The 14,287-nt window shown below is 39.5% G+C and overlaps 1 protein-coding gene across 1 annotated transcript in view; it reads right to left on the reverse strand.

Annotated features, from left to right (window-relative positions):
• Nucleotides 1-883: 883 nt before the first annotated feature.
• The window catches only part of LMNB2 (lamin B2), a 33,969-nt gene continuing 20,565 nt past the window's right edge, over nt 884-14,287 (reverse strand). The window contains exons 5-12 of the mRNA XM_054805192.1: nt 11,791-11,961; nt 11,238-11,363; nt 10,820-11,040; nt 9,922-10,213; nt 9,317-9,424; nt 8,313-8,432; nt 6,790-6,891; nt 884-5,687 (exon numbers count right to left, since the gene is read on the reverse strand). Of these exons, the coding sequence (XP_054661167.1) occupies nt 5,646-5,687; nt 6,790-6,891; nt 8,313-8,432; nt 9,317-9,424; nt 9,922-10,213; nt 10,820-11,040; nt 11,238-11,363; nt 11,791-11,961 (1,182 nt within the window). The 3' untranslated portion in view covers nt 884-5,645. The remainder of the gene's footprint in view (nt 5,688-6,789; nt 6,892-8,312; nt 8,433-9,316; nt 9,425-9,921; nt 10,214-10,819; nt 11,041-11,237; nt 11,364-11,790; nt 11,962-14,287) is intronic.

Raw genomic sequence — 14,287 nt, forward strand, 5'->3', positions numbered from 1 at the left:
GGCAGAGAATGGATGGAGAGCAGCCCTGAGACTTGGGAGTGTTGGGGGACAAGAAGTTCAACACGAGCCAGAAACATGCGCTCGCAGCCCAGAAAGCCAACCATGTCCTGGGCTGCATCCCCAGCGTGACCAGCAGGTCAAGGGAGGGGATTCTGCCCCTCTGCTCCACTCTGGTGAGACCCCCCTGCAGCACTGCGTCCAGCTCTGGGGTCCCCAGGACAAGAAGGACATGGAGCTGTTGGAGTGAGTCCAGAGGAGGCCACAGGGCTGGAGCACCTCTGCTATGGAGACAGGCTGGGAGAGTTGGGGTTGTTCAGCCTGGAGAAGGACTGTTGACAAGAGCAGGGAGTGACAGGACAAGGGGGAATGACCTAAAGCTGAAGAAGGGGAGATTTAGATTAGATCTGAGGCAGAAATTTCTCCCCTGTGAGGGCAGTGAGGCCCTGGCACAGGTTGCCCAGAGAAGCTGTGGCTGCCCCTGGCTCCCTGGCAGTGTTCAAGGCCAGGTTGGATGGGGCTTTGGGCAACCTGGGCTAGTGGAGGGTGTCCCTGCCCATGGCAGGGGTGGCACTGGGTGGGCTGTGAGGTCCCTTCCAACCCAAACCAGTCTGGGATTCTATGATGATTTTATCTGCTCCAGCTACTCAAGTTGTTCTCTCTGCTGTTGTTGGGAGCGGTGCCATTGATCAGAGAGGACAGCGCTTTCCACAGTTTAAAGGAAAGCATTCATTTGCTTGTGGAGCACACCATGTGATTCAGCTGATCTCTCTTAGGAGTGAGGATAGCTTATTGTCCCCTGTGTCTCTACACCTAGGAGGGTCCCCTGGGATGAATCATCTCAAACAGTTCATGTGGCCTGTGTTGGTTAAATGAAAGGAGGAAACAAAATGCAAAACATTTATTCGAGTGTGTGGTACAAAAAGTTTCCAGTCATAAAATGTATATTACAAATCATTGAAAAAGACAAGACATTTGGCATGCATATTCTAAAAAGGAAAAAAAAACCCCACTTTGAAATGATAGAGTCTAGATCATTATGTAGTTTTCTGAAGTTCCATGTGAACATTTTCATAATTTTGTCTTTGTATTTCAATTTGCAACTTTTTTCACAATTTCTTATTTTAAAAACTTGAACCTTCCAAAAACTCGTCCACAGCAGGTGACTGGAGGTGGTCAGTTAAAGCGACCAGTGACCTAGAACCAGAGCTATCTAAATAAAGATTGTGTTAAAAAGAATAAAAAAATAAAAAAATCACAATTCAAGTCACAAGGCATCACTGTTATGAAGGTAAGAGTTCAGCTGAGAAGGTACTATTGTGCCCAAATGGAAAGCATTTTGGCTCAAACTTAAATAGCTTATTGCTTGTAATTTTAGTGTAACGATGATCTGGGTAGCTGGAATACACAGTAACATCTACCTTATCAACACAGAATTGTCACTTCATTAAAAGCAAACTAGAAAATTTGGAAGTTCAATAAAACACATTTTCCTGAACTCCAAGTCAATTCACTGCTTGTGCTGTTCTGAACAGAGTCTTTGAATAATTAGCATCCTTTTCAATCTCTAGACCTTAGCATTTCAAGAAAGGCATTATGTTTACAAATAATAATTGCATGTAAATATGGTCTTGTATTAAAAAAACCCACATTTAAATTATTTTAAACTGGTTTAAAGCTAAGCATATTGAAGGGCAAATAAAAATTCTGTTTCCCAGGCCATTTTAAGTGAGAAAAGAAACTTTCCAATATAATTTGTCTTGACATTCAGCTAAAACAATGCTTTGAAAAATGCAATCGCTATCTCACCTTCCACTCACTGGTTTACAAGAACAGTTTGTTTCCTGCTCACACAGGGTTTGGACCCAACAGTGGCAATAAAATCCAGTATCAAATATGGATATGCCTTTGTTTAGAAATAAGACTTTCAAAAGAACATACAGAAAGAAGAGACAGAATGGCTTAACAGTGAGGAAGTGAGAGAAGTGGCTACAAAAAGATACAAAACATACAGCATGCATGTTTTCATACAGCATCAAAATCTTTCTGATGCACACAAAAGAAACATTCTCAAATATTCTGGAGTATAGAGAGGATTTCTACAAGCCTCTTCTAACTAACCCCTGTTCAGGTTGCAGTTAAAGGGCCTTTATACAGAATGAGCATTAAAAAGAAGAAAAAAAGGTGTATAAAAAACAGTAAGATCCCTGAACTGACCATGAGGTGTCCTGTTGCTCAAGGATAAACATGCACATTAAGCGATCTCCTTTCACAGTACAGTCTGCTTCACGCTGCAATACAATTTTCATGACTAATGCAAGCTGTCATGACAAGCTCGTCTGGCCTTTACATTACAGGTCATGGGAAGCAGATGTTTAGTTTATTCCTGAGACTTTTGGTTCCTGCTACAAACACAAACTCTGCCTGCCAACTCCCATCTAACGGCAAAACGGTGCTGGAGACAAGCGATCGATGCTTCAGTGTAAACTACTGTTTTTGTCAGGGCAAATCTAGAGTTCGGAACTAACCTAAGTAGATGCACTGCGAAATAAAGCTGTGCAGCAACAAAGGAATTGTAGCTACTCTTGGAATTGTAGCTATTGCTTGGAATAACTCACTGCAACACAACACCTAAAGTAACAAGTACAGAAGCACCGGAGAAAAGTGGCATGAAACGTCAGAGGCTCTCTGTAACCATCCCGCTCTGCAGGACGCCACGTTACCGACGGTTCTGCAGATGGATGGACTTGTTCTGACACAAGCATTTTCAGAGGGTATGATCTTAGGAGTAGGTAGTATGCACTTATGATATTTTATATGATATTCTGTTATGATCTACGCAACAAAAAGATTGGCTCAACTATTCTGCTCCAGTTACGCTGTTATTCCTTCCCCCTCTTAACCAGTGAGAATCACTTAGGAATCATTTTTACTATTGCATCCAGAATAAAGTTGTTTGCTTATTTTTCTGGAATAAGAACATCCATATGGGTAGTTACACTCAAGTAACTACTCTGATAAAAGCTATACCGGTTAATTTCCCTAATCAGAGAAGCCTTAAAATCATTTTTCTCCTAACAAGTCAAATTTATTTCTCCTTCAAGGTCTACACCTGGTATCAGACAGTGGAGTAGAAATGCTGACTATCCTCCAACTTCTTCAAGAGTGGTTCACATACAGGATCAAATAGGAAAAGAGGGCAAGGGAACACTGGATTTTATTTGGACAAAAAGCTTTAATTATCCTGAAAAAAAAATAATTGAAAGATAGAAAAAAAAAAAAAAGAATGCATTTTGGTTTGGTAAAGCCAAAAAACCTCCCAGTATGGAGCACTGACTTTAAAGGGGTAGTGCCATTATACTGAAGCTCAGCACCAAAAGCAAGAGGAAAGGATGGCATCTAGAGAAGATGTGCACAAAAAAAAAGTATGCGGAATACAGTAGTTTTTCTGTGTCTTGTAATTTACAACTTGGAATTATTTCTCATATTTTTAGTAGCCTTTTAGAAAGCACTGTGGTGACAGAATCACCCACATTTAGCCTGTTGGCATTCAGCTTTTTCCAGAGTGTCAATCACTGTTTTATATGAACACCTGTATATACCTCAACAGGGTACTGAAGAATAAAATACACTGTTTCCAAAGTTAAAGGACACAGTTCCAAATCTAAGGACAAATTCTGCAGACTGTTACTGAAGTGTTCACAAAAGTTCTGCAAGCACCAGTCCTTATGGCTACAAGAAGACATATTTCCCATACAGTAGCTGTTAAGAAAACTATGGCTCAGGTAGCAAGAGGTTTTTCCTCATTCAAGCTGCCTTTTCTAGCCCATTCTTTACAGGCAAAAAACCACAAACCAACCCCAGAAAAAATGCAAATGAACTACACACTCATTGCTTTAGTATTTAAGATCACAGAACAATCTTAAATTTACAGGACAATCTTGAAGAAAAATAAGCAATCTGAAAACTGGCCAATGTAAAAAAAAATAAATACAGACCTTTAGAAAAAAAAAAAGAAGCAAAAAGCCCTCAAACATTATCTAAGTATATTATAGAAGCTGTGGGTCAGAAAGGGAAATGCTGTCCAGTGGTTGGAAGGTGTACTGCAAAAATACTTCTACATTGATTGCATTCATTTGGATAACAACAAATTTAGAAAAGGTAATTGGTAACAGTATGTCTGAGAAACATAATTTCACTAGATACACTTTACAGAGATAGACATGATTTACTACATATTTAACCTTCTACTCAAGCAGAGTGGGAAAATTACATTAGAAAAACGGCCAAGTACATCAATAAAGTTATCCCATTAGCCCAAACAGCCAAATCTTCATATTGCTTTTTTGTAATGGATCTTCTGATAACAGATTAAAACATAATTCTAAATTTCTATTAGTTCAACTTCAGTAATTCAGTCATCCCACTCAAATAGAGAAAAGTAGCATCTTTGATTTATTTTTAAGTGGCAAAATAAATCCATAAGCTTAAAAACCCCCTTTTGTTCCCACCCTGCTTGCATTACAAAGCCATCAGTCAAAGCCACTAAACTGACTTTCTAGGTTATATCTGTCAGTCACAATACTGTTCAGAGAACATAATGTCCAAAAGCCACCGAAAACATCCAAACCTTGTCACTTATTTGATGAGTCTAAACTATTTGAATGACAGGATCAGAGTTCAAGAGTGCAGGTAAAAACAGGATTCTATGCTGGCATCAAATGGTATCCAAATTTTGTATCCAAACTAATAACTAGTGAAAAAACCCATTTGCTTGTACACTAGCCAATACATTCTTTGGAGCAGTCAAGTATTTTTCCTAGTGCTTAAAGATGCATTACTGTATGCATACTAACCCTTATGGGAGTCGAGAGTTATCTCCACAGAAATGCAGCAGAAGAAACCTTAAGCTAAAGGGACGCTGTCAGATACAAAATGCATCAAACTGAAATAGAAATCACCCATCATTCTCCATCTTCTAAAATAATGATACAGAGCTAAGGTGTTGACAGGCTCCCATGTTTTTATCACTAGGCTGTCAAACTCTGGAGTAGGACAAGATGCCATGGTCCTGAGCCAAGAATATCTAAAATGCAGCTTCCCTTCATTACTTCCATAGGTGGAGTAGCATTTTTAATGAACGTGGGGTCTAATTTTCCTAAGCTTGGCATTGCTGAGGATACGAGGCAAGATGGAAACACTACTGTGAATCTCTCCTGGGGCCCTGCAGATCCACATGCATTTTTAAACTTTTTTTTCTTTTTTTTTTTTAGTTATCCTGGTTATATATGCAATTATAGTTTTACCGTACACTCAAGGAGTCTCATCCTATTTTAGCTAAAAATTTCTTTTCTGCTGCAGGTTTGTACATAAGACTTTAAACTCTGTATGGGGAAAAATGTTGTATTCCAATATAGTGTTTCAACAAAGAGGGAAAAATAAAGAAATCTATTAAAAATTCTGGCAGTTTTGTTCAGTAAAGTTTTTTTTTTGATTTTTTTTTATAAAAATGTACCAAGGAGTAAACTTCAAAGAAATCAGAAGATGCATATAAAAATAGTTTTCAGTGGCTCTGGAGGGAAAAAAATAGCAAAATTAAAAGGAAATAAATGAAAAAAATAGCAAACAATAGGTTCTTTTTTCTTTCTTCACATCACTGAGCATCCTCTAGAGGTTGTTCTGGGATCCCCCTAAAATAAGACAGACATAGTTGAACTCAGTTCTTAATAGCTTTTCATACTGCAAGCCTAGGGAATATCACAACTATAGAGAAAGCATAGCAGACATCACACTCTACTGCCAGCATTAAGACACTGCTACTCTGGTTGTAGTTTTCTACGATGGGTTGATTGGTTTATCTCCAACTTTCAACACTGATACAGATGACAAATGAAAATCATGAGGTTATTAGCTTTCAGATGATGTTTCCATTTGACAGAGATCTATGCTGCATACCTGCTTCTTTAGGTTAAAAAAAAAAAAAAGTTTCTGTTTCAGTTGCTTCATACTATAAATGCACTGCTCAATCTCCTGGAGACCAGAAAAGCTTTCAGAACTTCAAACCTGCACAGGAGGAGTTCTTTGTGAAAAGAGCTACTAATTGCCACTGATGAGGTGAACAAATCACTTGAGTTTGAAATGTATTTAAAATATTTTCTGGTATCACCTGTATGAAGTATCTTCCTACTTTTCACTCTGCTGACTGCTGGTCAATTATTTCACAGTATTTAACTAAAGGTTGTGAAAACACACAGGTGGTATTATTAAGACAACCCAAGTGTATTTGAGATGTAACAGGTATATACTATCAGAAAATAAACCAATAAGCTTGCAGCAACAGAAGCACTCCCTCTTTCCTGGTTTTTGTATTTCCCGATGGTTATAGTCTTGCTTACAGCAAGAATGCCACAGACTCTTTTTTTACAGAGAAGCAAATACTGGAATGGGAGGAACACCGACTGCTAAAACTAATCTTACTAACCCTGAAAATAGTCTACGTCATTGCAACACTGTAATGTCCTGACCTGACACTATGCACTGCTCAAGCTGTACTGTTATTGATTCAAGCAGCAATTCCTGGAGGAATTGCTCACGTTATACTCTCTATGTGCATTGTGGTAATGCTGCAGGGTTGCAAGCCATTCCAAGATCGTCCTGTGCAAGCATCCATTGGAAAAACGGACCAGGAAGCTCAGAGCTGGCAAAAGTTGAAGAGACGTCCCCCCCAAATCTTATGCCTGATTAATCCAACCAATGAGGCACAAATTAAAGATCTGGTCTGCATCTTATTACCTGTTGGTTGAAAAGGTCTTCCTCTCCAAACTCTGCTTCATCCTCTTCCTCTTCATTCTCTCGCACGACTACTGATTTAGTAACACTTCTCACTGCAACTTCCTACACAAAATGACAGATAAGGAGGTGACCAGTAGTCTATATCTAAGTTTTTGCTATACCATCAATATAATACCCGTATTAAATTTCGGAGGGTTTAAAGCAACTTGCCCTAGATTGCATGTTAGCTATGCAAGCAAATACTGGTAATATCCTGCAAACCACAACAACATTCGTATTTCTATCCACTAAAAGGCATGGTAATGTAATTTAGCTTCAGGAATTTTCTTTCATTACCTAGGGATTTGAAAGGAAGCACCCATGTTTCAGGTGGTCATTAGTCAATTTTATACAAGCTCACAGCAGACCCAGCTAGGAGCTGTCTGAGACCTATCATAATGTGAGAAACTAAAGTTTCTCAGTATGATTACAGAGCATTAAGAATATTCCTAATTTCTACTAAATATTCTATATCAATTGCATATATCAATTATCAGGATGGTCTTCCAAACCAGGCACTAAAAAGAATTCTAAAACCCCATGAAGCTGCCTTTATTACTCAATTATTTGTAATGCTTCTTAGTAGTAAGAAGTTCTTCTGTACACTAGCACCCTTGAAATCACAGGTGCACATTTCTACTTGTGGAAAAAGTCACCCTAAACGTACACTCCTAAGCAGGGATACTAAAGGTAACCACAGTGGGAACGGACATGGATTTGAAATTTTTTTTAGATACTAGTTTAACCACTTCTATTTGAATACTAAGTGAGTTAGCTTTCTATTTGTACAAATGACCCTCCCTCCTACCTTGTCCTGTGCTGCTGTTCCTGCACAAAGTGCTTCCACAGAATTGCCAGCAAGAAAGGCAGCGTGAAAACTGATACAACTGTGGTCTGTTTCACTTTCCTATTTCTATCAGATTGCTGGGATAATGGCACATTTACGAATAACAGCCAAAGCACAATCCTTCCTTGCAGGAGTGTTCTGCAGGGATGGTTTTAAAAAAAAGCAGATGTAGGACAATGCAGAATACACAGGAACCTTTGCCAAATGAAATCTTCTGATATACTTCCAACACTGAAAGGACAGCTATCTTCCTATATTAGTATTTACATTGAACCCCAGAATATTGTAGGTACTATATAATGTAACTTTGAATTACCAGCAATACTTATTTTGTCTCTTCTGAAAATACATACTCAAATTCCAAACAAATTCTCTCCTAGCAGTTTTTCTAAAATAGGAAAAAAAAAAAGTCTACGGATACAATCAGGATGATGATCACAGTTTTGAAAAAAATTCCCCAAAATCTCAGAGATACGTACAGATATTTAATTATTTCAGTATTATAAACTGTCTTATTTTAGAAAACAATAGGGAAAATCTTAAAATCAGGATTGGGTGGTCAATGTCCCCCCACCCCCCAAATTAAGGAATTTGGAGATAACCCAGCCCACAGCTTTTTCCTACAGAGACAGCCTACCTCTCCTTCAGAGTTTACAAGGTATGTGCGGATGTTTCCTCCGGTGCCCCAGCTGCCTTGATTCTTCCACACGAGAACAGAAGGGGGGCTATGAGATATGCCTGCATCTGCACCCCAAATCTAGTGAGAAAGACATTCTGTAATTAGCTATTTATGCACATTTTATTTTTAAATATACCGAACCCCCTAATTCTCCTACTTCTCTCTACATACCAATTTTGTTTCTGAATTCCAATGGAAGTTTTACCCTGCTTTTACCTACACCATTACTTGTAGTAAGATACTATTCTCAGTCTACAACAAAATGTAACACTAGCCATTAAAAAAAAAAAAGAGAAAAAAAATTATACAATATTGTAATCTTCAATTCTTTTCTGAACATACAAATTTCTCCTACCACTGTCTCAATGACTATACTGTATGGAGCCAAGGCATAAAATGCAGCTTGTAGTGTATCAATTTAATCTTTTATATGTATCTGAGCAATTAATACTTAAGTAGAAATAGTTGGAACTGATTAAAAGAAAGCCTTTTTTTTTCTTCTGAAAGAACATCTGTTGCAGACTGAAAATAAAATACAAAATTATAGAAAAGCAGCTGTTCTACTACAGTTAAGGCTGAGAACGTCTAGTCTTAAACTTAAATAAAGTCTACTAGACTGAATGAATACTCTGAAATGTTCCTATTTCATTAACAGGTTGAGCAGGATTAGTGTTCCAAACCTGGGCAAAGGTGTTTGAAAGCAAACAGCCCTTGATCCACCCCCCAAAATACCTTTTTCTTCAACTTTCTCTGTGCCTGAAATGGTCTTAAATACTGGACTGCTAACACAGAAATTCAATTTCTGTTCTGCATTTTTTATAACTGAAATCCTGCTCCTCTAAAGTGAGATCCATGAAACCAAAAGTTATACACCAAACATCAGAATTACAACTGCCACAGCATCCATAAAATAATCTGTTGTTGACATACTGTTAAGTATAACTTAAGTTAGTATAACTTACTGTTACAGTCTGCCCAGCTCTGAGGACATACTTAGGAGTAAATTTGTAAGCAATTTCTTCTCCATCTCCAATTTGTCTTTTCAGTCTCCAGTTACCCAAAGACTGATCCTAATTGAGAGAGTCATAAGGTTATTTAGGGTGAACAAAACAACTAACAGCATCAGAGCTTTCTCTAGGTTTCTTTGTTATTAAAATAATGCGAATATAAATTATTTACATGGTTGTTAGACACCTGCATTCTAACTTGAAAGCATTTTTCTATATCCACCAACAGTCTAAAGTGTAAATCCTGCAAAATTTAAGACACACCTTTCACACAAGAAAGTTCTGCCAGAGCCAGCAAGGCTCTTTACACGAGCAAGGCACCAGCACACATTCAGACATTTGGGAGACAAGCTATGGTCTGTTCCTACAGCAAACACTACACTCATGCTAGCACACTGGAACATTCAACTTTCTAATGCCCTGGTTAATTATTGCAGGATGCCGCACCTTGAGATGTTGCTCCTGCTGTCCAAGTGACTCCACCTACTTATGCTACAAAAGGCTGCGTAACATCTCAATTTAGCTCCTTCTTGTTTTCTAGGAGTTCTGCTGACACTCACCTTCTCCGAGTTGTTCTTCAGCTGAACGTATTTGCCCTCCAGATCTATCTCTTCTATGCTGATACTTCCTGTAGCTGAAGCTTGCTGGGACATTTGGAAGCTACTGCTACTGCTGCTGCCGCTAATACTTCCAGTGCCAATTCCACTTGTTCCACTGCCTGAAAGCTCCTCTGCTTCAATACGTTTTCTCTTGCCTCGGGAAGAGCGAACAAGCGGAGTACTGCTACTGCTGCTGCTGGAGGTAGCCCGAGAGACTGTAACACGGGAGGAGGGACTTGGAGAGAGCTTCAACCTTAAGATAATGAAGCAAGTATTTTAATTAACTCATCCAGAGAACTACACACAAAGCAATAATGCTACTATATACTCAGTAACCAGACTGTAATATGCCCCAAGGCTAAAAGCAGCCTCGCTGTGTGTGTCAGGAAGAGTGCGTGTAAGAGAAGGGGGGCTATCCATCCCTGAGAAATTTTCTGGCAGTATGATTATGTGACATAGAAAGCAGTGTTAATGAGAGCAACACAGATCACTTAACCCTCCCCTCCAGTGTATCTACTACTAAACACGCTATTCTTGGGCCATATAATTTAAAAACAGGAAAACACTCAAGTATTAGCACTTAAATAAAAAGAGGAGATGAATGTCAAGCACAGAATTATATATTCCACTGTACTCTGAGACTATTATAAAAAGCAAAATAAAATAGAGATGGTGTTCCGATAAGAACACGTGCAAGTGTTCCATGTAAGTGTTTCATGCAACACATTGTGGTGTGAAGCCAGTATGACTTCAGTGGAACAAAATCTGGGCATTCCTGCTCAAATAGTAAAAAACTAAGCATAAGAAATGAAATTAACAACTGCTAGTCCTAAGAAAAGAATATGGAATCTGTACATACCTTTCCTCTTCTCCTTCCAGGAGTTTTCGGTAAGCACTGATCTCCATGTCCAGTGCTAATTTAACATCAAGCAGTTCCTGGTACTCCGTAAGCTGCTGCTGCATCTGGTCCCTCATATCTGTCATTTCCCTCTCCTTTGCATCTAGCATCTTCCTAAACTTTTCCCGCTCACCAGCCATCATTTCCTCCAATTCACGAATGCGGTCTTCTGCTGCACTAGCCTAGGTAGACAGCACAATGGAAAACTCAGTTGGCATCTATGTGGATGCAGTAAAAAAGTTGAAAATTCATCTCCCTCCCAAATGAACATAAGATTTCTTTCCATAAAATTCAGAAAATATGAAGGTACAGAAACGTGAATATATCCAAACAATACAGTGCTCTGCATTCCAGATGAAAGCAAATTTAGTCCCTTTACCTGTTTCTGAAGGCCAGAAAGCTGGTAGCTGAGAGCTTCTATTCTCATGTGAGCCTCCTTCAACTCCTCTCGAGCTGCACCAGCAGCTTTGTCATTTTGGTCAGAGGACAGTTTGGCATTCTCCAGCTGGAAGGCAAGTTTTATATAAGTCACTTCCGTTAAGTTAAGATACCCTGCAAAAATCCTTTTGGTAAAAAATAGAAGCTATTTAATCTTAAATAATTTTAAATGGAAATCTGGTAAGTTTATGATAAGAATTGCATAACATCAAGGAAATGCCCTAAGGACCAGGAAAATCTATGACTAACAGTTCCATGTGTTTTCTCACACATTGGCCTTTCTTGACTAAAGCTATTCCTGGCTTTTTTTTTTCTTCTATACCCTCCCTGGAAATGCATCTGTGCATATGCACCAGAGGAGGCATATGAACACTGGACAAAGCTTCTTCAAATTGTAATTACTTATCTCCTTAAAGACAGTAGGGCTGACAGAAAGGGTTTTATCTCACCGACTGGACTTCCTGTCAGACAGTGCTGTGGATAGCAGTAGTTACCTTAGCCTGATAGGTCTGCTCAAGCTCCATTTTGTACAGTTTGACTTGTTCATCATGTTGATTTCGCAGATCCTCCAGGGCCTGAGTCATTTTGGATTCATACTCCTGTTGGCGACTAGTGTCCACCTCGACCAAACGATGTTCATGTCGTTTTCTTGTTTCCCTTATTTCCTACACACACACACAAATGGGGACAAATTCCCACATTAGGGTAAACAGTACAAGCAGTTACATTCAGACAACAATTAACTATTTCAGTACTAATTATTTAATATATAGGAGCTACAGTACTAAAGGCATTTAAGCCTAAGAATTACTGCATGTACTATCAGATGCAAATTACCATTCTCATTTGGCAGGACACAGTTCTTAAAAGTGATCCAACTTAAAAACTGACTTAAAAATACCCATATACAGTTTAAGTAAGGAGCTACAAAACTCAAAATGGGGGAGGGAGGGAAGAAAACATACATTTTTACATAGCAAAAAGAGATTACATGTGCTGCACTACAAACCCTTTCCTTCTCAATATACATCCCTATGTCAGAATAGCAGTCTACAAGGAGTCAGATAAAAATGAGCACCTTTTGTGACCATTACATATATTAAAAAAAAATCATTATAGAGAAAAACTACGTCTTCAAATTTCACTTTTAAACATATGCAGATCTTCTCTCTTTTTCTACATACTGGATGACCTCTACTCATTAGATTTTGAATACATTAGTAATAAAGCAGCAACCCAAGCAGTCCTGAAGACATAAAAATAATTTTTTCTGCTCAGAGTTTGCACTAAAAAATTTGCATTTTTAGAGAAGTACAAGTTCTCTCTGCTTAAAACACTGGTACCAAACTAGTGAGGTAAGACTTACTCATGCACTTACTCCTGTTGAGCCCTGTAGAGACCTGGCCAGGCCTGAATGCACAGTATGAGAAAGAAACAATTTCTCCCTTCAGGGTAGGACCAACAACAAGGGAGCGGTTCTGAGTACTGGGAGGAGGCCCGAAGGTAGCAGCAGGGCCATGAGGAGGAATAGCAGGCAAGTGAAGCAAGGCTCACTTTGCATGCCTAAACTGGTCATAGCAGGCTAACACAAATTCAGAGCGACTTTACAAGTTGTTTTGAAGAAATGCTCTAAATCTAAAAATAGACTCTTAGAAGCATGCCCTTCTCACAGCAATGCGCCCTGACGTGATTTGGAAGAAGTTTTCCCTTCTGTGGTGAGGTTTTATGCCAAGAAAACTAGCAAGCAGCAGTCTCTTTGTAACTTTAGGCAATGACCCCTCAGAGGCCACAAAAATATCACGGGGGGCTACAAAGTGCAAGGTGAAGGGCTGAGCTGATCTAGCAGTTCGACCTCACTAGAATAAGCAGGCTTCACTTGCCATACTCCCAATCACGATGTTCTAACTTTAATGGAGCTTTGGACCCTTCATCAAACCGAATGAATTCACTAACCCAAAGGAAACCAATTCCTTTTTTCTTTTGTGTGTTGAACTTGTCCGTAGAAGGATCAAAGAGCTCCAGGGATGGCTAAAGGAACACTCCCACTTCAGCACAGCAAGCTTTAAGATTAGCTTCTGCTGTCTCATTTAGCTTCACCTTTAGCGAGTAGCAACACAATTCTCCTCAGGAAGCAAAGTTATTTTAAGGCCCTACAACCAAGCACGGGTCTGTTGTTGCAGTCGCGTGCAGCAATCCAACTGCTCCAGGGCATGGAAGTGAGACGATGGTCAGTACAACCCAGGGTGATCTACCTGGCTGGTTTCTTTGCCCTGCTCCAGCCCCTGTGCTTAGCCACACAGCCCTGCCCTATCCCTTAATCCAGTCTGGGCGCTCATCTGATTCCACAGTAAGACATAACTCTGCCACTAAGCTGGCAAAAATTAAACTTAACCAAAAAACCCTAAGTATTTTACTAGTTAATCAGGCTGAAATCGTTTGGTGTATGGCGAGCCAAACATCACAACTAGCATAGGTGACATGAAGGGCAGAAGCATCAAGCAATTGCTCAGCAGCCACTAACTGAATGAGCTTGCAGAAGAACCAAAGGACAGAGTTGGTTTTCACAAGACATAACAGCACTTTGCATCTGGTACAGTGAGAAGGTCATGCTTCCCTTTCCCAATGCCCACCTGTGCATTCCCACTATTTACTTTATAAAAACTCTGGTCCTCACTAGAACCACTACGAGCCAACTCAACTCACTAAACAGGCAGAGAACTACCCCTGCAAAAAGCAGGGTAGTTGCATACTGTTCTTGTCAATGAAAACAGGTTATAGTCAGGTTCAACAACCACCAAAAGCTAGTGCAAGTAAGGAGTAACCTGTGTAACCAGGTCCAGAGAGAGGGAACAAGACTCCCTTTCCCACAGCAGTCAGCTGCTACATTCCTGCTCATGGACCAATACCCTTGTCACTTGGCTCTCGTGCCAGCTCCGCCACTGATTTACCACGTGTGTTGGGTTTGTGTGGCAAGGTTTTGGTAGCACTCTT

Source organism: Grus americana, chromosome 28, assembly GCF_028858705.1.
Source record: "Grus americana isolate bGruAme1 chromosome 28, bGruAme1.mat, whole genome shotgun sequence".
NCBI lineage: Eukaryota > Metazoa > Chordata > Aves > Gruiformes > Gruidae > Grus > Grus americana.